This window comes from Candoia aspera, chromosome 1 (assembly GCF_035149785.1).
Source record: "Candoia aspera isolate rCanAsp1 chromosome 1, rCanAsp1.hap2, whole genome shotgun sequence".
Taxonomy (NCBI): Eukaryota; Metazoa; Chordata; class Lepidosauria; order Squamata; family Boidae; genus Candoia; species Candoia aspera.
In genome coordinates, this window is record NC_086153.1 from 71,623,909 (window position 1) to 71,647,996 (window position 24,088).

General features: G+C 37.3%; 1 protein-coding gene across 1 annotated transcript in view; it reads right to left on the reverse strand.

The window, feature by feature from the left end:
• The window catches only part of RYR2 (ryanodine receptor 2), a 258,198-nt gene that overhangs the window by 163,934 nt on the left and 70,176 nt on the right, over nt 1–24,088 (reverse strand). The window contains exons 25-36 of the mRNA XM_063292172.1: nt 23,446–23,529; nt 22,244–22,403; nt 19,978–20,125; nt 16,981–17,189; nt 15,773–15,947; nt 10,324–10,532; nt 9,134–9,480; nt 8,547–8,661; nt 4,973–5,133; nt 3,211–3,370; nt 2,886–2,972; nt 398–624 (exon numbers count right to left, since the gene is read on the reverse strand). Coding sequence (XP_063148242.1) covers nt 398–624; nt 2,886–2,972; nt 3,211–3,370; nt 4,973–5,133; nt 8,547–8,661; nt 9,134–9,480; nt 10,324–10,532; nt 15,773–15,947; nt 16,981–17,189; nt 19,978–20,125; nt 22,244–22,403; nt 23,446–23,529 — 2,082 coding nt within the window. The remainder of the gene's footprint in view (nt 1–397; nt 625–2,885; nt 2,973–3,210; nt 3,371–4,972; nt 5,134–8,546; nt 8,662–9,133; nt 9,481–10,323; nt 10,533–15,772; nt 15,948–16,980; nt 17,190–19,977; nt 20,126–22,243; nt 22,404–23,445; nt 23,530–24,088) is intronic.

The following is a 24,088-nucleotide window of genomic DNA, read 5'->3' on the forward strand; positions in this document are numbered from 1 at the left end:
GACTATGGGGTAACAGTTGTTGAATAATATTATTATTTATCCTTTGGCAGAAAAAACGAAGTCCCGTATTGGGAACAGCCATAGTTAATGGAAGGTGGCATCTTATGCAATGAAAGATCTAAATCTGATATCTCCTAATGATTAATGGACATTAATTGATGAAAGCAAAAATGGAATCTACTATGAGAAGGGTATGGGCAGGTGATAAATAGTGTTGGTGTAAACTAGATTTACCTTTACTTCATTTTCTTTTCTTATTCCCCTTCTGCCCTTTACATAGTTGATAGGATTTCATGTATATATACTAACGTATCCTTTTTTTTCCAGATATATGATTTGCCATACACTTAATGTCAACACTTATTTCATTCTATTTGTAAATACAACCAAGAAATACCTGTTTTCCTCTGGAATGTGAAGGGACATGAACTGCAAAGACTCCAGGCATTGTACTGACCAGCCTTGACGTTCACTGGTCCGTGATATATCAACCTTCAGAAACTGATTTGGCACTCTGCTCCAAAGCACGTGTGTCAGAAACTGAACATGGAGACGGGGAGGGCACTGAGGAAGTGGATTTTTGTGCTCACTTTTGAACAAGCCAGCTGACAATGGCATTACATTCTGAAAACAGAGCAAAACAGAGTTGTCACATTTAGGAATGCAGTAAACTGAAAGACAAAAAATAAACTCAATCAAGTTTATTGAGTTTATTTTTTGTCTTTTTATGTATATGAAATGGTCATGATTCATAAATCAGAAGAACAGGTTGCTTCCTGTAACTGTGCTTGATCATCTTATGCATTCATATATAAAGATCATTCTGTGAAAATGTAACAAACAAATGTTCCAGTGGGTGAGATGGAAAGGGGAAGAATGTAAGAAAAACAGGTTGCCTGATGTGAATGTCCAAGGTTACTTTTGATAGAAATGCCACAACTAGACTACAATCACTCTGTCAGTATGAAAATATGGAGATCTATGCAAACAGTACAATGTTCTCCTGCTCTCCTAGTGAATGTGATTTTAACAGTTTAACATCCATGGATGCTAGTGGTTCAAAAAGTTTGTTTCTGAGTCTTGTGAGTGTCATAGGAAAATGCAAAAATAGAGTCAGAATGCAATCCATAAGCTGGATACCTTAGATAGCCCTTTCAAAAAATGACGCCTCAGTGGATGCAACAAACTCCATGACTGATCCACTAAGATATTTGGCTGAAGATGTTGCAAAATACCCAGTAAAAAGATAGTGCCAAGCCTTAAGACTACATGTAAAGGGCAGATTAGCAGTTCTGAATATGATTCTGATACTAAGGAGAACAACCTGACCCACTTCCCATTTTTAAGATTATGAAGTAGTGCTGCTTGAATGACCTCCTGAAGCTCCATTGGTGTAAAAATGCTTATCCTAGAAAATGTTGATCTCAAGTACCTGTGCTGCAAAACCAGGACAGATCTTGTTGTTCCTTCAGGAAAAAAGATTTATGGATGGCATATGCATAGCTTGTACAGGGGATGTACAACACAGTTTATATTCATACAACTAAGCAGAAGCATGGCCAAAGGAGTCATCGTAATTGTTCAATATACCAATGTGGATTGTTACTATTAAGATACTTCAAGAGATGTATCACACCCAAACCTGTAGGACAATGATTAAAAAGAGAGTACTTTGATGATAATCAGACTCCTAAAAATATACTCTTTCTGATGGAAGTCTGAAAACTGAAGAATAACATGCTTCCTATGGTTCTGTGGCTAACTACTTCTTCAGTAAAAGGAGTCAGATTCTAACTCATATTAGTATAGCGGTAAAAAAAGCTGATCTGCCAAGTGCTTTGTGCTGCATCAGTAGTCAATAGTATGACATGTATTGACAATATGGGGGTATACCAATACAGATATTCTAATTAGGCCTACCACCAACATACTGGGGTTTATGATGTTGGTGATGAAGGATTCAGAGTTTTCTTCTTTTTCTTTTTAGAGATTACCATCTCACACCTTCAGGAACGTTTCCTGTTTTCAGTTTTCTTGTTCAAAGGTAAGAAACTTTTGGCTATTGTAAATTCCCAACCAGGGCTATGCACAGGTGCAGAACCAACATGTGTTCTAAAGAAAGATTATGATGAACTCGAATATGTTATTTATTTATTTTTATTTATTTTATAAATTTATTCACCGCCCATCTCTCCCCAATGGGGGGACTCTGGGTGGCTTACAATAAAACAAGATTAAAATATAAAACCATTACAATTGCAAAATACAATAAAAATATAAATATAATAAAATCCACATGGCGAAGAGATCTTAATCAGACCTTCGGTGCAGTAGGTCCCTCCGAATCCCTTCATGGCGCTAGCCATCTCCAGGAGTAATTATTTGCCCTCCCATTCCAAGCCTGCCTACAAAACCAGGTCTTTAATCTTTTGCGGAAGTCCAGGAGCGAGGGGGCTTGTCTCACCTCTGGGGGAAGGATGTTCCAAAATTTAACATTCCAAAAATGTTAACTAGGTCACTGGAGTTTTTTTTTTAAACTCCATACCCCCACCATTTTTTCTCTTGCTGTAATATAAAACCAGAGCTTGGCAAGGTTTCTGTGGTCATAGAAAATAAATGGGAGATCTAGGGGAGATGGGAACCCATCTGACTATGGTTCTGCTGTTGATTTTGTATACAACCCTATAGCTACTTTTAAGAAAAGTACTGGACACCCTCTCAAGGTTTTTCTCTCAATATAGCTGATGGATGAGGAACTGGGGAAGAAAAGGCCCACACTTCTACCATTGGACAAAGAAGAATTTCCCCCCACTTCTGTTACTACTGTAAAAGGTTGAGACCAGAGTATCAGGAATGTTTTAATAAACTAAATGGGTGATTGTTACCTTTATTCGTCCCAACTCAAACTGGAAAATGTTAGGGCTTGTGGCTTGTGCAAATACTGCAGGAAATAATTTAGTGCTTGGCTCCACCTAAGTGAAAAGCAAACAAAAATTTATTATAATATATTTTACATCAAAATAGGTGTAAAGAGAGGAACCGTATTAGCCTAAGCTTTTGCCATAATACAGTTGTAGATCTTTCAGGAGCTACAAGCTTTCCAAAGCTGAAATTTGGAGAAATTACTACTTTCTTTTCAAACATAATGAAAATGTTCTTTTAAAAAATTAATCAGATTTGTTGGGCGAATTACAAGCAAAAAATCATTACCTGATAATAAGTGCTTAACTCCTTGCCATTAGTTGTGAAGGACAGGATACCAGTTGCAGCATCGACCAAGCAACCAATCTCTAATCCATTATTATTGCGTCCTTGCCCTGGATTCATGCTTTCTCCAGCACACACCATATAGCAGTTGCTTCGTTTGATGCTGCATTTCAAAAGACGGATAATAGGTTAGTATTACAAGGCAAGATCCCAAACTCCTTTAGGCTCTGCTTGTCCATGTCTATCCAGTTCTCTTCAATATTAAAAAAAAAAATGCTTACCAAAGGGGGATTCCCACTAATACATATGCAGAACATTTCCAAGCACGGAGAAGAGAAAGCAGCATGTACAGATTTCTAAGAATACTGCAGGTATCAGAGATACTACATAAGAACAATTTTTAATGTGTTTTTCTTTTAATCTGCTAATGTTTTTGTGAGTCAATTTGTTATAGAGTAATTTATAAATACCATAAGCAAGCAATCAAGCAAATAAATACATGCAAGGGATATGAGACTTTATATTTGACTCCAATTATGTCAATGCCTCCTGTATGCTTAACTCACACGTATTACAATACGACTTAACAGACACCTAGCTTTCTCTAGGTTGCACATAATAGCTTTTTTCAGACAATTACTCCAAATAGTACATTCATTAATAATTAATTTATGAAGCAAAAAATAAGTGTCTAGGGGAGTGCTCCTTCCTTGCCCCTCCCACACTCCACATTTAGATGGTTTGTATTAATGTAGAATTCCTTCTCAAGTAAGAACCAGAAAACTTTAGTTTAATGTCAGTTAATAAACCAGGATGCAATCAGGTCTGTTAACTGATATAAGTCTGAATTCCCCAGGTCAGATGAAATGAAGAACTCTGATTTAATAAACCGCCCCCCCCCCGCCCCATGAGATGCCCTAGTTGAGTAAGAGGGAGAGGCAAAGGGAAGAACTCTTATCCAATACTCAATCCATTCTTGATGAAGTTAGAAACAATGGTTAGACTTCAGATTATTTCTTTGTTATAAATCTGAACACTGGCATACTGCATTCAAAACATTTAACTTCAGAAAAAAAACTATGGTGAATATTAGTCAATTTCATGAGCAGGCACAATGAAAGCTACAATTCTAATTTCCTATCTTTCTCCAAGGGCATATAAAAAGGCCATTATTTACTAGAATAAATAGAAGGGAAGGTGAAAAGAGTCTCCCTATGGCCTAATCTAGATGCACACTACCCTCTCACTTGACAGTCCTGTGTCTGGGGTATTATGCCACTTTGACTATCTGTAAAGTCACAGAGAGATCTACAGTATTTCTTAGTCATGCTAAAGAAGGATAGAGTTGTAACCTCCAGGAAACTAGTATTTAAATACACTTCCATTAGAGATACTGAAATATAACTTTTGGATTCCACACTGTAAAGTTTCTTAAATGTGGTTGTATTTTGCTCACACTGAGCCCTGGACTGCAAATGAATATAAATCTTCATTCCAATTAAACCTTTTAATACAACACTGAGTTTTAGGACTTTATAATCATATTGTAGCAGGAAAAACCTCTTCACTTTTAAAAAAATGGAGTATCAGTCAAATGAAATATAATATCATGTAATATTAATGTTAATATAAATAATAAATAATATAATATGCAGATAATATCAATCTTAATAAGTATTACATTTTTAACTGGATAATATATTCACTGACATGATGAAATGATTTTATACCAATTGTTTCTAAACAAAAGAAAACTAAAGCCAACCTCTCATGAACTTTCCCTTTTTCATCTCCTAAGGTTACTGTAACAGTACGGACTCTGTCCAAATCAAAGCTTGTGTCGTACTGATGGAAGTCAGATGTAATCCAGCCTACCCAAACATTAGTAGGCTCTTGTCCAGGAAATATACGTACAGAGTAATAATACTGTCAAGACATAAAAAATATTACCCACAATATTAATATTTCACTTTGATTCAGTACTATCCTGACACTTTCACTGAAAAATCCATTTTGTTCTTAAAATACAACAAAGCCAGAAGCTTAGGCAATTGCTAGAAGCAAGAATAGAATCTCTACAACCAGTTAAGAGTCAGAGCCTTATTAATCCGTTTCTCCCCAATTAATTTAGAGAAAGTTTTGTTTTCTCATATAATAGCAGATATACGGTATGCAAATGCCTAAATGCTGTTTTGGGCTTGTGGAAGTTAGTCCAAAATAAATGGAAGCCACCAGGCTGTGTACCTCTCTTCTATGGATCCATTTGTCTTGGACAATCAGGAAGGAAGTTGACCCTGGTAACTTGCCTGTTGATTCCCAAGGCTGGTTCCTTACGTGGCATTGCATCATCTGAAAGCTCTTTACTAACCTTTTTGGTACTTGGAAAAACTACATTCCACATATTAGCTATTTGTTTTGAGAACAGTAAGTACTTGTTCTCTTGGTGAAGGAACTTTTTATCATCTTTGGTGGACTTGTGAGAAGGCCAAAAAATGTCGGGACCAAGTATGTGTTAATATTCTTAAAGTGGACTTACAAAACAACCCAGAACTGTTTCTCTTGGGATTGATGGAGAAGCAGCTCGAGAAACAACATGGGGCAAGACTTTTATATGCACAAGGATGGAAAGACCCACAAATTCCTACAGTGGAAGAATGGAGGATTAAACTGATGGAACTGGCCCAAATTGCAAAGTTAACAGCCTTGATAAGAGAAAAAACCGTGTCTGGGTTTATCTCTATTTGGCAACCACTTTTAGACTCTTTGCCTGTGTCAGAAAAAAATGAAGTTTTGATTTTGGGTTTTGATGATTAAATGGTTTGATTTGATAGAAATAATGTTACTAAAGTTTAACTAACAGTAAAAGATTATATTTGTAAATTCATTTAATTCTGTATTGGAGGTTGGAAGTCACTTTCTGTGTTTTCTCTCTATTTTTGCACTTTTATAGTTTTTCGTTTTTCTTTAGTCCTATATTCCATCTTTTCTATATTCTACATTTTGTATTTTAATTATACTCTGAAAATTAATAAAGTTTTTTTAAAAAAAAGAGAGAACAGTAAGTACTATGACCAATCATAAAATCCAAATATTTGGAGAAGTGGTTATCAAAGTTCTTGTGCCAAGTGCAATCATTTAGTAACTTGTTCTTCTGCTAATTTGTTGGAGCTAAGTCTCCATTCCATCTTTCATTATCACAAGAATTTACTTTCAATTGGCCATTCTATTATAACATGGTTCTATGTATTCTTAACTTTTTGTCTCCTTTTAAATTCAGAATCAAAACTAGGAATATTGGAAGGAATTTCATGTTCACAATATTTTTCTAATGATCTGTGAACATTCTAGAAGGGAAATGTTTTGGGATTTCCCTACATCAGAAAAAATGTAACTGCTAATGGCTTATTTCTTTACCTTTCTGCCTCTAAAGATATTCTTCATTTTCCTCTCCCACATATTCACCAGTACTCAAACTTTCCTGGTGTACAGCAAATGCCACTCTGTCAGTTTCATAGTAATTCCTTGTTTATTTCAGGGGAACAATCTACCTATGCCACAAAGCTTTGTGTGTCAACTCTAGCCAACAATTGTCAGTGAGGAATCAGTTAATGAAAAGAAAGTATGAAAATGTGAATTTTCCTACGGATACATCCACTTTTTGCTTTGGCCATATCAACTTTCCTACTTGCTTCATCCAGACAAAATCCAGACACATTCCATAAGTTCCACATACTATTCTTAACCCCAAAAGAAAACAAGGGAAACAAGGCAAGGGCACCTAGTTTTTCTACTCCTCTGTGCTGTGGGTATTAGCTCTTGCTAATCTTAGCAAGATTATTTTTCTCTTCATAAACCATATACTTGATATTTTTAGTGAATTATTCTCCATTTACAAGCAGCACAGCACATGTATATGTGCAATACCTCTGGAAAATATTTCATTTCTTTGTATATATGCAATTTTGCATATATACACAGTACATATATGCATAGAGAAAGCATGCTAATGACATACAGGTTTATAATCAAGATGCAGACAAATGTTCTACCATTTTCAATTTCAATTTCCTTTACGCAGCGCTTTTCTTTAATAAGTTATACAAATGTTAAACATTTATTTCTATATAAATAGGTTTAATTATTTGTTACAAAGTAGTATGGTGCAAACCAATTCCCTGTCCTACAATATACTGATTTTTTTTTATTTCACAGTGTCACTTATTCTTTAATTCATGAATCCTTCCATCTATTTGCTATGTCACATCAAATGCACTGTAAATACCCATATTCTTTTACTTATAGAAGCTTTTGACAGTTGTGGCATCTTTTTAATCAGTAATAAACTTCTTAACAGTAATACTTTGATAAAATAAGTAATTTATTCTACAAAACTTTCAGTGCCTATATAGCAGGATTGAGGTTGGCAGACATGGATGAAAATTATCACCTGAAAGAATTCAACTAGCCTCAGATATATTGCTTATCACTTCCAGATGTGTTGATGCTACCTGGAAAGATGGCATAGAAAGGAAGGAAGATGACCTCAATAGAAATAAGCAAGAACCATCACTTAGGCAAAGGGGAAACAAGATAATATTCGGAAGTGGCTCAGGCAGATGCCTCCTTGATTCATGGGGGTATAAGAAGGACGGGGACGTGGCAGCACAATCAGATTTGCAAGATTCTGTTATTATAGTCAATTTCAATAAAGGTACTTTTAATCTTTCTGTGGAGTTGATTTTCTGATCTAATCTACCAAGAGGGGCTGACAGCTGGATTAAGTGAGTTAACTCCATATCATGTCCCCTGCCTACAAAATCAGACTGAGGATATGGACTGCTTTATCAACTCCTAAATTTAGAACCCTTCAATGGGACTACTATGAAGCCCGTTCCAACACTTAGAGCCAACTTCAGCACAGGAAACTAATGACAGTGCTGTAGTAAACATACTCCAATCAAATTATTTGTTTAGCAAAAAGCATCTTTTGGACTACTGCAATTCACTCTGTGTGAAGCTGCCCTTGAAGACAACCCAAAAGCTCCAACTGGTGTGGAATATGGCTGCTTCAGTAGTGTTGGGAGTTCTGAAGTTCTCCCATGTAACAACCCAAGTTTCTTTTGAAATCAGCATTTCAAATGAAAATTTACTCCTATGAAATGTTAGTTTAAGCTTGCTTTTACCACATTACTGCTAAGTAATTATTCAGAACAGCTATTCTTTAAGAGTATTCCAATAGTTTCTGCTCCACAGCAATCTACAGTTAATATATAATGTCCTATCATATCTGATAATTTCAAACTATCCTGAGTGCAAATATTAACACTAAATTTCCATACTGTAGAGGTTTGCATTAAATAATCATAATCATCTCTTTCATCTGCTAGGACATCTTCAGTTAGTCTTGCAGAATGGCTTATGCTGTAGTCTGGCTTCGTCCTTCTCAGCATAAATCTGTAACATATAAAAATGTAAAAGAGTGAGTACATCTTTTTTATATCACTTGATTTAATATAATCCTATATCTTCCATCAAATAAAGCTGCATTTGAAGGTATCAGACTGATCCACTTAATTCAGGTTTGGCTCTTTTAACACACTTGGTCAAAAGGTTTGTTTTTTAATATCAGTTAATATCTTGCATGGTCAGGACAGCAAATATCTCTTCATGTTTGTAGGTTTGTAGGTTTATAGTTGTTACATTAAATATTTTATACAAACTTGTCCATGTTTCATTTATATTTTATGAATAGGAAAGCTGGAACATAATTATACCAGAAAAGAGAAAGCAAACATTTAAAAACAGAGATCACTGCCCTTTTTATTCAGAGATGAAATTCACTGACAATGTAGAAAGGAAAGCATTAATTTGTAATCTTGAAAGTGAACAGTGGGATAAAACAACTGAAAAGATCAAGCTACCTGACCTTTGCTTGAGGCGTGAAGGTTTCTCTTGTGTATAGTCTTTATGGTTATTGAACTCTGATTTTGCAGCTTCTTTTTCTACACGATCAGGTACCAGATGACCATGAGCAGTCTTCATGAGAACTTCGAAATCAGAATCTGCATCATAATCATCCAAATCACTCTTTGGGCCAAAAAGATTAGAACTTGGCACTCCTCCTCCAGGCATTTGAGAGAACACTTCTGCACACTCAATGGGCATGCTTAGACGAAAAAACATGATATCTGTTTTGCTGTTTTGAGATCCAAAGGACTTCTGTGTGACTTTCAAGCATGGAGAACTGTCTGCAGTTCCATCAATCCTTGTAACCTATAAAATGCAAAACTCAGTTGTAAAGTGTATGGAAACATATAAAATAAAATGCTGCCTTTCCTTATATTTAATGGTTTTTCATAGTATATAAATAAAAATATGTTTATTGATGCACTCTGTAACATTGTGGCAGGTGTGATGAAATGTAGGTTTGGGAGGAGAATGAAGAGCCATTATCGAAAAGATACCTGAGCTCGGGGAAAGTAGAAAACATGCAAAAGAGCCCAGTATTAGATTAATAAACAACTCCACTTTGATAGCGTTAGGTATGTTGGAAGCAGAGAAGGGCTTTGATAGGCTTTAAGATTCTGTTTCAGTACCCCAACTGCATTAAAATACATTCTAAGACCCCTAGTGATTCCTGTTTCTGACCTCGCCTACCCTGATGGGCTGACAGCAAAGTAGAAGAAATACTTGCTGAAATTTCTTTTAGAGGATGAAAAGCATAATTTCAGTCTCTTGCTTTTATAAAAAATATTTATTAATGTAATATTGGGCTCTGAAAGACAACAAAAGTTTTGTTATAAAAGTATGCAGTTGGAGTAAAAATTATTATGGATACAAATGCAGACCATGCATTTTCCCTTTAACTCAAAGTCTTTGGGCTTACAAATAAGCTAGTTTATCATCCCTTTCCTTTTCATTCTACATTTTAAGGTAAATATGTAGAAAGGGTTATAATATAATACAGTATTATTATCGTAAGGTAATAATAATGAACCATTCAATACTTATTTGCCAGCCTTACTATTTATAGTCTACATACTATATTAACTGCTACTACTTACTGCCTAAATTAACTTTTATGTTTGATCTTACAAAATAAATGATATTTCAAACCTCAATATGTTCATGGTTTGCTGGTACTGGAAGAAACTGAGGTAATCTCTTGCTCAGCCATATGGTAATGTCCCGATTTGTATTCACAGCAAAAGGTTCATAGCCTTCTTGTAAGCCACAAATAGTGAAATACTTCAAAGTGCTAACATCTTTGCCAAAGTTCATTCTGCCCACTTGTGATAATCCCAGGCTACATGCAGGTATAAAGCCTGCCAAAAATGACATATGAGATATGTAAATTAAAAATATTAACAATTTTTCCTATGTACTTAATTTGCTTTTTCCTTATAACCTAGATAACTCAAGTCAAGTAATAGTCTTTGAAACACACAGTGTATCCCATCTATATGAATAAGAAAATATGCAGTTTATTACGGTACTGTTGAGAGCATAGAGGATAAAATAAGTGGAAGAAGGAAGCAATACTGTTGTTAGAGTCAACTACCAAATATCCATCCAAAACGAAGATGCATGAGGCCAGGTTATTTGCTTCTACCCATCCCATTAGATCCAGCAGGATAGGCTGCATATTACGAGTCCCATCCATTACAAAGTGCCATCTGGCAAGACCCAGGAAGAGACCCATTTCTATAGTGGCATCTGCCCTGTGGAACATCATCCCTCCCCCTAAAGATCAGATTGGCCCTGAAGATGTGGCTGTGTTCCTGAGTGTGGAGTTGGAGTTTCAGCTGGAGCCTAGGAAGTGGCTGTATTGATGGTTATTTTGTTTTATCTTGGCTGCCGATTGTGTATTTATTTTGTATTTATTTTGTGGGTTTTGCTGGTTTTAATTGTTGCTAGACAGAGTCACTTGTTTGAGATGGCCGGCCATGTATATTGAAATAAACAAATAAATGATACTTCCAAACCCAAATTACAGATCTTTCAAAGAGGCATGAAGCAAAAGTATATGGAGAACTAAAGACTGGAAACTGAGTTCTATGAAGGAGAGACTGAATGAAATGGAAATGTTTAGCCCTGAAAAAAAAATAACTAAGGGATGATTTGATAACTAGAGGAGTGGGGCACACAGGAGAAGATCATTATTTATTCTCTATCCACCTACCTTCAGGATACAGAATAATAATCTTAAATTAGAGGAAACAAGCCTGAGTGAAATTTGGGGAAAATTTCCTAATAGTAAGAGCAATTCAGTACTGAAATCAATTACCTAGAATGATGGTGAGCTCTTCTTTAATTCAGACTGAGGATGGACAGAAATCGATTTGAGATGATTTAATTTAGATTCCTGCACTGAGCAGGCATGCAACTTTGATAGCCTAAGTGGTCCCTTCTAATTCTAATTTAAGATATATAAAAGAAGCCTACTATGGCCATTCATTCTCTAGCAGAAGTAACCGCCCAGAGTTGCTCTTAGTGAGATGGGCGGTGACGAAATATGAAAAATAAATAAATAAATAAATAAATAAATTGTTCAGTGCCTCAGGCTGTTCCAAATCTGTCCAGAAACTAGACTTTACCTATCGGGTAATATCTAATGGAGCTGTCTACTGCATAGGTTTACTACGGAAGAAAAGTGTGGGCTACAAGTTAAAATATGCAATACTATTTACTAATATTTTACATGGAATTATAAAAGCATGTTTAAATTACAACAGAAACAATAAAAAGGCACAATACAGCCAACATGTATAAACCAATAAACAGACCCTAACAAATATAATGCTGACTATATCCATTTTGGCTTATTAGCCTTCATCAGTAGTCAAAACTTCAGCAAAGGATCATTACCTTGTCGTGGTGCTGGAGCTTGAGCACCTCAATGATGCCATGAGCTAAACCGTGAAGGGCCACCCAAGACGGGAAGGTCATGACAGAGAGGTCAGACTAAATGCGATCCCTGGGGAAGGTAATGGCAACCCACCCCAGTATTCTTGCTGTGAAAACTAAATGGATCAGTACAACCAGAGATATGTCGGTATGCCATCGGAAGATGAGACCCCCAGGTCGGAAGATGGTCAAAACGCTACCGGGGAGGAACACAGAATGAGTTCAACTAGCCCCAGACGTGATGGCACAGCTAGCTCAAAGCCGAAAGGATGGTTAGCGGCCAACGGTGCTGGTGGTGAACGGCGAATCCGATGTTCGAAGGATCAACACTCCATTGGAACCTGGAATGTAAGATCTATGAGCCAGGGCAAATTGGATGTGGTTATTGGTGAGATGTCAAAATTAAAGATAGACATTTTGGGCGTCAGGGAACTGAAATGGACTGGAATGGGCCACTTCACATCAAATGACCACCAGATCTACTACTGTGGACAAGAGGACCACAGAAGAAATGGAGTAGCCCTCATAATTAATAGTAAAGTGGCTAAAGCAGTGCTTGGATACAATCCAAAAAATGACAGAATGATCTCAATTCGAATTCAGGGCAAGCCATCTAACATCACAGTGATCCAAATATACGCCCCAACCACAAATGCTGAAGAAGCTGAAGTAGAGCAGTTCTATGAGGATCTGCAGCACCTACTGGACAACACGCCTAAAAGAGATGTTATTTTCATCACGGGAGACTGGAATGCTAAGGTGGGCAGTCAAATGACACCTGGAATTACAGGTAAGCATGGCCTGGGAGAACAAAACGAAGCAGGACATAGGCTGATAGAATTTTGCCAAGATAACTCACTCTGCATAACAAACACTCTCTTCCAACAACCTAAGAGACGGCTTTATACATGGACTTCCCCAGATGGACAACACTGAAATCAGATTGACTACATCCTTTGCAGCCAAAGGTGGCAGACAGTCGGTACAGTCGGTAAAAACAAGACCTGGAGCTGACTGTAGTTCTGATCACGAACTTCTTGCAGAATTTAGGATCAGACTAAAGAGATTAGGGAACACCCACAGATCAGCTAGATATGAGCTCACTACTATTCCTAAGGAATATGCAGTGGAGGTGAAGAATAGATTTAAGGGACTGGACTTAGTAGATAGGGTCCCGGAAGAACTATGGACAGAAGTTGGCAGCATTGTTCAGGAGGCGGCAACAAAATACATCCCAAAGAAAGAGAAAACCAAGAAGGCAAAATGGCTGTCTGCTGAGACACTAGAAGTAGCCCAAGAAAGAAGGAAAGCAAAAGGCAACAGTGATAGGGGGAGATATGCCCAATTAAATGCAAAATTCCAGAGCTTAGCCAGAAGAGATAAGGAATTATTTTTAAACAAGCAATGCGTGGAAGTGGAAGAAGACAATAGAATAGGAAGGACAAGAGACCTCTTCCAGAAAATTAGAAACATCGGAGGTAAATTCCAGGCAAAAATGGGTATGATCAAAAACAAAGATGGCAAGGACCTAACAGAAGAAGAAGAGATCAAGAAAAGGTGGCAAGAATATACAGAAGACCTGTATAGGAAGGATAACAATAGCTTTGACGGTGTGGTCAGTGAGCTAGAGCCAGACATCCTGAAGAGTGAGGTTGAGTGGGCCTTAAGAAGCATTGCTAATACAAGGCAGCGGGAGACGACAGCATCCCAACTGAACTGTTCAATATCTTGCAAGATGATGCTGTCAAGGTAATGCATGCTATATGCCAGCAAATTTGGAAAACAGAAGAATGGCCATCAGATTGGAAAAAATCAACTTATATCCCCATACCAAAAAAGGGAAACACTAAAGAATGTTCAAACTATTGAACAGTGGCACTCATTTCACATGCCAGTAAGGTAATGCTCAAGATCCTGCAAGGTAGACTTCGGCAATTCATGGAGCGAGAATTGCCAGAGGCACAAGCTGGGTTTAGAAAAGGCAGAGGAACTAAGGACCAAATTGCCAATATCCGCTGGATCATGGAAAAAGCCAGGGAGTTTCAGGAAAACATCTATTTCTGTTTTATTGACTATTCTAAAGCCTTTGACTGTGTGGACCATAAGAAATTGTGGCAAGTTCTTAGCGGTATGGGGATACCAAGTCATCTTGTCTGCCTCCTGAAGAATCTGTATAACGACCAAGTAGCAACAGTAAGAACAGACCACGGAACAACAGACTGGTTTAAGATTGAGAAAGGAGTACGGCAGGGCTGTATACTCTCATCCTACCTATTCAACTTGTACGCAGAACACATCATGCGACGTGGTGGGCTTGAGGAATCCAAGGCTGGAGTTAAAATCGCTGGAAGAAACATTAACAATCTCAGATATGCAGATGATACCACTTTGATGGCTGAAAGCGAAGAGGAACTGAGAAGCCTTATGATAAAGGTGAAAGAAGAAAGTGCAAAAGCTGGCTTGCAGCTAAACCTCCAAAAAACCAAGATTATGGCAACCAGCTTGATTGATAACTGGCAAATAGAGGGAGAAAATGTAGAAGCGGTGAAAGACTTTGTATTTCTAGGTGCAAAGATTACTGCCGATGCTGACTGCAGTCAGGAAATCAGAAGACACTTAATCCTTGAGAGAAGAGCAATGACCAATCTCGATAAAATAGTTAAGAGCAGAGACATCACACTGACAACAAAGGTCCGCATAGTTAAAGCAATGGTGTTCCCCGTAGTAACATATGGCTGCGAGAGCTGGACCATAAGGAAGGCTGAGCGAAGGAAGATCGATGCTTTTGAACTGTGGTGTTGGAGGAAAATTCTGAGAGTGCCTTGGACTGCCAGGAGATCAAACCAGTCCATCCTCCAGGAAATAAAGCCAGACTGCTCACTTGAGGGAATGATATTAAAGGCAAAACTGAAATACTTTGGCCTCATAATGAGAAGACAGGACACCCTGGAGAAGATGCTGATGCTAGGGAGAGTGGAGGGCAAAAGGAAGAGGGGCTGACCAAGGGCAAGGTGGATGGATGATATTCTAGAGGTGACGGACTCGTCCCTGGGGGAGCTGGGGGTGTTGACGACCGACAGGAAGCTCTGGCGTGGGCTGGTCCATGAAGTCACGAAGAGTCTGAAGCGACTAAACGAATAAACAACAAGTAGTCAAAAGCATGACTAATAGACTGAATGTAGTGCTGGACAAGTTAATACCAGGATAGTCAAGATTCAAGTAAGTACCTTGAGTCCAATTTGCAGTCTGCATTCAGCCTGACCCTCTAAAGGATACAGGAGTCAACGTAGATGTGTTGTGACATCCTTAGACGTGGTATAATCAAAAGTTTTTGGTCTCTTTTCTGGTGGTAGTTAATGATGTAAATCAGAGTGAGGCTCCAAGGTAAGCTGATTCCATTTGTATACTTAAAACCACCCCAAATTAGCAGTCATTGTTGCACCAAAATCCAGCCACTTTGCCACCATATTTCAGCATCATAATCTTAGAATGGTGAGGGGTCACAAATAGGGTGTTCGAAGGAATTTTGGTCTCTGAGCCATGAGTTTTGCATCCCTGAATTAAACTAATGGGTGTATTTTTTAAAAAAAAATCCTCTAAAACAACAAAAAGTTGCCTAGGCAGTCAGAAAGCAGCACAAAATTGCTCAAGAACTTACCATCACCAACCTCAAAATCCTTGAATGCAAGCTCAGAACCTGAGTCATCAAGAAGGATTTCACCATTTAGAGTAAAGATCATGGTGTGCTCATTCAGATCCACCATGCATCCCACAATATCTGCTGCCAGCCAAGTACGGCCAAAATGCTCATTTCCTTGGTGCCATCGCTGGGCCTAAGTAATAAAGGATTTTATGCAAAATACAAAGCAATTAATAACTCTAGATCTCCAACACATAAATAGTAAGCAGATACTAACTTAAACTAATAAATAATTGTAAACAGATAGTAACTTAACTATTATTTTTATCATTTTTGCATTCTTAAAAAAATGCCTATAAGTCTAATATGTATGTATTGATTGTAAATCTTACAATTTGTTTTATTTAAAAAATAGCTTACAGCACATCAAATGACAGCCCTACAAATTTTTGGAGAATCAGCAATGTTCAGTATTTTTGGAAAATAATTTATGAGCACAATATACATTATTTCCAATAATTTTAACTGTTATTCCTTTTAAAAGGAAAGAGGAGATCCCCATTATTTTAGAAGTAGAATTCCTTCTCTTCCCAAGATATCTGGACAACACTAGAATGCTGCCAATCCAGGCTGTGTGATGCTCTGATTAAGACATTCCTAGGAGTTGATGCTGCAGGATAATATGCTGGGTCTCCTATATGGCCAGGGTTTGAACTAAATCATCTGTAAGGTGCCTTCCAACCTTTACATTCCATAATTTTATGATTGTGTTGCAGATCCCACTTGCCATAGGGACAAACCTCATTACATAGCTTTGTTTTTGTGTTAAGATACAAATCACAATCCACCTGCTAAAACAATGCATTTAGTTGATAACACCACACTTTACGGTAGAGAAAACAAGGGTAAAAATGGTCATTTTTATTCTCCTTTTCCTAACTGAAAGATCAATTTTTAATAAATGTCAGGGAGGTACAGAAAACCAATCAAGATCTACTAGCACAATGCTAGATTATTGGCAACAAATGTGTTCATCCCCCTCTAATTAAGTTCTATATATAATCCTTTTGTGGCAGTAACTCAGATGTAGATCTGTATATAACCCACTAAATCTCGATTTTGTAGCACGACCCATCTTTGACTGATATGTCCTGAAGTTCTAATGCAAAGCCAAGAGAGATATTGCAAGCTAAAATTTGCCCCGTCTCAAGAAAATGTACACATACCTTGAATCCATCAAACACAAATGCTCGATCATCTGAGCCAAGTTCTTGCTCTGGCTGGCAACCTGGTCTGGCCCAGCCAACTCTCATATCTCCTGCAGTCACTGCCTCAAATTCAAAGTACCACTTCCCAGTTTTTACGGCATATGTTTTCTCTGTTCGGAATATCCTGAACCTTTCAATCATGCCACCAAATACATCTGGTCTTGTAGCTGGAAAAGTTCAAAATTCAAAGATATAAATTTGTATATAAAAAGTAAATCACAAAATCTAAATTTTGAAAGGTATGTGCCTTTTATCAGACTGGAGGTCTAAAGGAAAGGCAAGAAAAATGCTTTTCTTTTCTCAACAATTCAATCCTTAGCAACATTTTAAAAAGAAAAAGAAAAAAAAAAAGGGAGAACCTTTTTACCAAGTACTTTAGTCCAGTGTTTGCAAAAGAGAAAAAATGTCAAACAATGGACAAAAGAACTGTGCTTACCCACTTTTGATATGGACTGAAACCATACCAAATTTGATATTATTTGTGAATAATATGCAAGGCTGAGGTCTGAAGGCACGCCCGGATCATGCTGGAGCAAAGCAACGATGCTTGGAGCTGGATGTGAGGCTGTGCTCAGCAGGGACGGCGGAGAGAGGCTCCACTGGAGTGACCTATGCAGATGGAGGTTCTGAGAAGGCTGAAGGCGCTGGTGCTGGTTCCGCACTGGCTACAGGCAAGGCTTCTGACACTGGTAAGGATTCTCCTGCAGGTGCTGTGAGCTCAAAGGAGTGGTTGTCTCCAGCAGCTTGCTCTTGGCGCACCTGCCTTTTTATTTGCTCCTTTTCGCGCTGTTTTCCCTTAGTGGCCAATCCTCTCTCGAGCACTGATTGGAGGCTTCAAATCTCCCTCCAGAGTTTGTCTAATCCTTTCCTAAAATTTCTCCCGCTCTGCTGGGTCACTTCCTGGATTAGATTCCTCAAGTCCTTGCTGATAGGTTTTGTTTTCCCCTTCTGACTCCGAACAGGTTTCGTTTTCAGAGTCACAAGCAGGCTGAAACCTCACATTGGGGTGGAAGCCTCCGTACATTGTGAGGAGCTTCTGGGTCTTCACATCAGCAGCCTCCATGTCCTCCTTTGGCCAGCTCACTATACCGGGAGGATACCTGACCACTGGCAGGGTGTACGTGTTGATGGCACGGATCTTGTTCTTCCTATTGAGCTGGCTCTTCAGGACCTGTCTTATCCTTTGGTGGTACTTGGATGTTGCTGTCTTCCTTGCCTGCTCATCATGGTTCCCATGTGTCTATGGGATACCAAGGTACTTGTAGCTGGTCTGTATGTCTGCTGTGTGGCCTGCTGGTAGTTCCACCCCATCAGTCTTAACTACCTTCCCTCTCTTTACTACTTCCAGCCACACTTCTCCAGTCTGAATGACATCCCAGAGTCCTCAGTGTAGATCCGTGTCAGGTGAATCAGTGAGTCAATGTCTCGTTCACTCTTAGCATACAGCTTGATGTTATCCATGTATATATCATCTGCATAATTGTTTAATTACGTACATCAATTGTCCAGATTAACTTTGGATATAAATTGTTAGCAGATTGCTAGGAAAGCCTTTGGCCCAGGAGAGATCAGAAAAGTCACACACCAGGCAGTTCTATAAAAATAATTTTATTTACAGAAAACAAACATATTTAAAGGCTGTTTGCTGAGAGGAGAGATTTCTCTCAGCTGCACATTCTCTGCAAGCCTACACAGAAGGGAAACTGAAACTAAAACAAGTCCAGGCAAGTTCTTCTCCCCAGGTGCAAAAATTAACATCCGAAAAAGGACAATTAAATTCAACCCCTTCACCTGGCCAAAATGATTAGTTACCATAGTAACCTTAATCTGTAGTAGAAAACATATTAACATAAATAGGGGTTACTGTCCAGGATATAAACAGGGGTGAGGTTCAACTGCAATTGAAAATCTGTTAATTTGAGGTCCATTAAATTTTGATTTTATTGTATTTTTTTAAAAAATGGGCAACTAAAATGTTTGGGGCAAACATATATACACACACACACATATATGTTGCAATACAATACGCATACCTTAAACACAAATCAAGAATAAATAAAATCCATTGTTTTACATTGCCTAGGCCATCAAAATTGCTCCCTGAAAGTGCATAAAGAAAAAACTGGCAATTTACTGTGTAAATTTTAAAGGATTAGCTTATCATTCTTCTGAAAGCAATTACAATGACCAGGAGCCATCTGGTGGATTTTGTTTACTTAATCTTCATACAAATAACTGTGAGACTTTCTGCATCTCCTCCAGCTTAAAGGGGCTGGTCCAACTGTCTTATCATAAGGCCTGGAGGAAGAGCCAAGATTTTAAAGAAAGGGTCACTATACCTCCTGAAATAGGGAATTCCTTTCTCAGATTATTATTATTTTTCACTTTATTTATTATTTTACTTGTTTTACTTTTTGTTTTGTTCATTAATTTTATTTTTCTATTAGCTGTCAGATTTACAGCTGCAAAAGACTAGAAAACCAAATACATTTTTTTCTTAGATCATCAGCTAAGAAGTCCAACGTAATCCTGGGTTAAATTAATAAAAGCACTGCATCCAGTTCACCGGATGTGAAAGTTTATTTGTACTCTGCACTTATTAGACTGCACTGTTAGTATTTCACCTTAAGAATATGTAACTTTACCTACTTTAAGCTTATGGGTGTGTGGGTGTTGTGTTTTTTTAATATATTTCCAGTGGGGTTTTTTGTTTGTCTTATTATAATTATTATTCCGTTTGGAATAATTTCAAATGTGTTGTTGATGTTCTGTTTGAGTCACAAAAATTAAAATAATTAAAAATATAAAAATCAATATGAAATTATTTAAAAAAATAAAAGTAAAATAATAAGTTAAAAATTGGACATTCTTAACTTTGTTGAATTAGTACCATATTTTTCATTATATATATATATGTGTGTGTGTGTGTGTTTCAATACAATACAATTTCAATACCATGGTCTTGATCTGGAGCTTCAAGGTTATATCCATAGCTGATGAGAGTACGAACGGCTTCCCGGAGACTATCTTTGTTTGATTTCTTAGTACGATCATCTAGAAGTGTATAGGGGACAAGGCGAGGGTTTCGACGGTTCTTCACATCCTATACAATATAAAAATTATGAAAGGTAATTTTAAAAGACTTTAACCCCCAAATTTTTCTAATACTGTAAATGGGTCTGCATCAGCCTGGAAGGAAGAATCAAGTAGGTCCTCTGTGGCTTTTTAACACATTTATAGAAATCTACCTAGGGTAGTGATTAGATTGTTAGACAACAAAGGAGTAAATGGCATGTTCAAGGAGAATATGGAGTTACAAAGGGACTGAGTGAATTCTTGGCATCTGTCCTTATTACAGAAGGCAAGGAATATTTTATGACCTTTACTGACTTCCTCACGGAAGGAAGAGGTTAGAATGTTTGGAACTCTTTAGATTGGAATAAAGGCCACTGAGGGAGGACATGATCAATTTATCATTTATGGCATGGAGAAAGTGGACAAGATGAAGGTTTTCTCCATGTCTCAAATTACTAGGTACAGGAATCCTCTAATAGAACTGATTAGAAGGAGATTTAGAACAGACCTCCCCCCCGCCAAAAAGTACTTCTTCAGATAGTGTAGATTTTACCCCAAGACACAGTGCTGGCTATTACCCTGGATGGTTTTAAATAGGAATCAGATAAATTTATGGAGGACAGATTTATTAAGAGTTATTAGTACTGAAGTCTCAATGCTACCTCCTGAGTTGAGTGTAGCATGCTTCCAAATATCAGTTGGAATGATGGAAGAGGGATATGTCTCCATATCCTGCTTGTGTACAGGCTTGTAGCATCTGGTTGGACACTGTGAGGAACATCATGCTAGACTAAAATAGTTTTTGTCTTGATTTAGCAGGGCTGTTCTTCTGTTCTTAAGATCACAGCATTAGTTATAAATAAGAATATATGAATAGACTACAGCCCAATATACATTTAATTATTATAGCACTGTCTAGTAACATTAACATGAAGTGTAAAACGGAACAAAGGCAGAATAACAAATCAATGATGCATTTAACTCTTTCTTCATTGAAATACTATTTTACTTATTATATTTTTATTCCGGGATTCTTCTAAATGACAAGAAAAATGGAACTTGTGATTAAAGAGAATTCATCTAAACATTTGCAAAGTGATTTCTTCTCATCACTTATTAGTAGTTCTTTGGTCACAAAAATTAACAGTTTTGCTTACTCTTCTAGCAACTGTAGAACAATAAGCAGTAATATAAAATTACATCCACTTTTGCATCCATATAATAGTCCAATAGAAAATGCTTTTTACAACTGCATTAAAAATCAGTAGTAAGTTTAGTTCAGAGCTTATTTCTGAAAAGGTATTTTATTTTAAAAAGTGCAGAATGCCATTTTATTTCGAAATTACTATAGAATATGTACCATTCATACCACAGTAGGTAAAGGTAAAGGTTTCCCTTGACGTAAAGTCCAGTCGTGTCCGACTCTAGGGGGCGGTGCTCATCTCCGTTTCAAAGCCTTGGAGCCGGCGTTGTCCATAGGACACTTCCGGGTCATGTGGCCAGCATGACTCACGGAACGCCGTTACCTTCCCGCCGAAGCGATACCAATTAATCTACTCACATTTGCATGTTTTCGAACTGCTTGGTGTGCAGGAGCTGGGACGAGCAACGGGAGCTCACCCCGCCGCGCGGTTTCGAACCGCCGACCTTCCGATCGACAGCTCAGCGGTTTAACCCGCAGCGCCACCGCGTCCCGCATACCACAGTATCATCATATAATATGTTGATATTTTATTGGTGGGTTGCAACTAAATCAAAATAGGACAGCAAGGACAGATTGCTATTTATAATGGTGGTTTTTCAAACAGTTACCTATGCATACACATCTGAGTGGTGTGTTTACACAAAAGCATCATTGGGAACTTTTTATAGATCAGTTTGGCAAAATTTCTTGAATGTGATGGTTTGTTCAAATAAAAATACATATACATACATACATACATACATACATACATACATACATATATTTTCCCCATTTTGTCCATATCCCTACTTTTGAAAGGTTTCATTCTGAAAACATATGAATTAACATGAAGTCAAAAAAGTAAAATGGATCTCCAAAATAATTTTTTATCTTTTTCACCATCCTCAAAAATTTGGTTCCATAATATGAGTACTATAAAGATTCCAGTATGTTTGGACTTACCTGCTGGATTCCATACGTCCACCCCTGCCTTATACGATCTCTTGCCCATACATTGTGAGCATTCTCTGCAAGTTTATCAACCATGGATTCCTGAGATGGAGTCAACTTGATACAACTTAGATCCATAGGAGCAGGTTTATATCCACTTGATAACAGATAACTGTTAAATAAATTTAAAAAAAACTTTAATGAGCTCTCTTTTACTTGAATTTTTATGAGTATAGCATGCATAATAAGATCACAGCTTAATTCTTGATCATTGCATTGTTTTGGTATTAAATTGTTATTATATTCAGCTCATGCAGTCCTTGTGATTTTCTTATAAAGGGATTAGTAATCAGTACAGTAATTCAGCATTCAAGACCCAAATTCCAAAATTCATAGGCCTTAATGTGATGACTGCCTACTCAGCTTACCACTAAATCCGATTCATTCATGTTAAATAGAAATCTCTTTAATGGAGTGTAGCGTGCAGTACAGAGAAAAAGTTGCGAATAGAAGTTCCTGCGCTTTTCCCAAGTTAAACAGCCCAATGAATTCAACCCCCTCCTACTTCTTCGGTGTGCAGCCCCCCTTTTCATGCCAGTCTGTTCAGTTCTGTGCAGATGTCTCTGCCGGTTGACCTTGGATGCCAGAGATAGTCCAAACAAGATGCTTTCACACTCCTGGCTTATCCCCCCTCCCACTTCTACTGACTCGCAAGTCTCAACCTGTGTTGATGCGAGTTGGATCAGATGTTCTGGGAACATTTGATCTCAGAGCATGACACTTAAAATGAAATTATATGTAAATTAAAAGTTGGTGTTTTACCTAATATTATTAGTGTTTTGTACTTAGAGCTGAGTTGTATTACTGGAGGCAAACTTTTTCATCATGAGAAAGTAGCTTATGGAGAACAGTGAAATCTTTCTTATATTTTTTATGCTGGAACACTGCTTCAATGAGCTGCGATTTTTGGTCTGAAACACACCACTTTCCTGACTTTTTCCTAACTAATATACATTACATTATTCCTTCTTAATTTCTATCATTTATGGCTTGGGTATTTCCAGATAAATTTTTTATTATGTAAATATTCTGCCTCATTCTTAGAATTTTATGGAGGTTCGGTATCTTCAATTTGTATGTGAGCAGACTGGGTACAGGAGATAGTGTAGACATAGCTGCTTTCTCATCACTTAATAGTCTGAGTTTAAACTTACTTTTTTGGAAGTTTTAGTTTCTTCACCTTTTCTTCAGCATGCTCATCAGCAATTCCAACATGACAACCTAATGCCAACAATGTTCTAGAAGATAAAATCATTAAAATCAGGCAAAGCATGTAACTGAAAGACAAAGCTATAACTCTTTGTGCATTTTCTGTAGTTACAAGATTCAGTCTTATGGGAAGAGTTATGTCTTTTCTTTGTTTGGCTCACATTTTTGAAGATGATTAACAGCCGTGATTTCAGAGCTGTGATAATAGATTTTCCTATTCAGATTTGCATAGACCAGTAATCACCTATTTACAAATTGTTTTGCTACCCAGAGCATCAAAGTAAGATTTATACAATATGCAAATTAACTTTTCTCTCCCATTTATGTAAAACATGCTAAAACTGAGAAACATTTTAAAAGTAATGAACCTGAGTGCTTCCGCAATTCTCATTAAAAATGAAAGAAACAAACCGGTTCAGAAACTAATACGGTATGAGTAATCAACATATGTCAAAGGAAATTACTCCTGAATATGCATAATTATATTGATTGACACAATCCACCAAACTGATGAGCACCTTGCTAATCCTGTATATCATAAACCAAGTTTCATAATCAGCTTAAGAATTCATACATTCATATAAATTT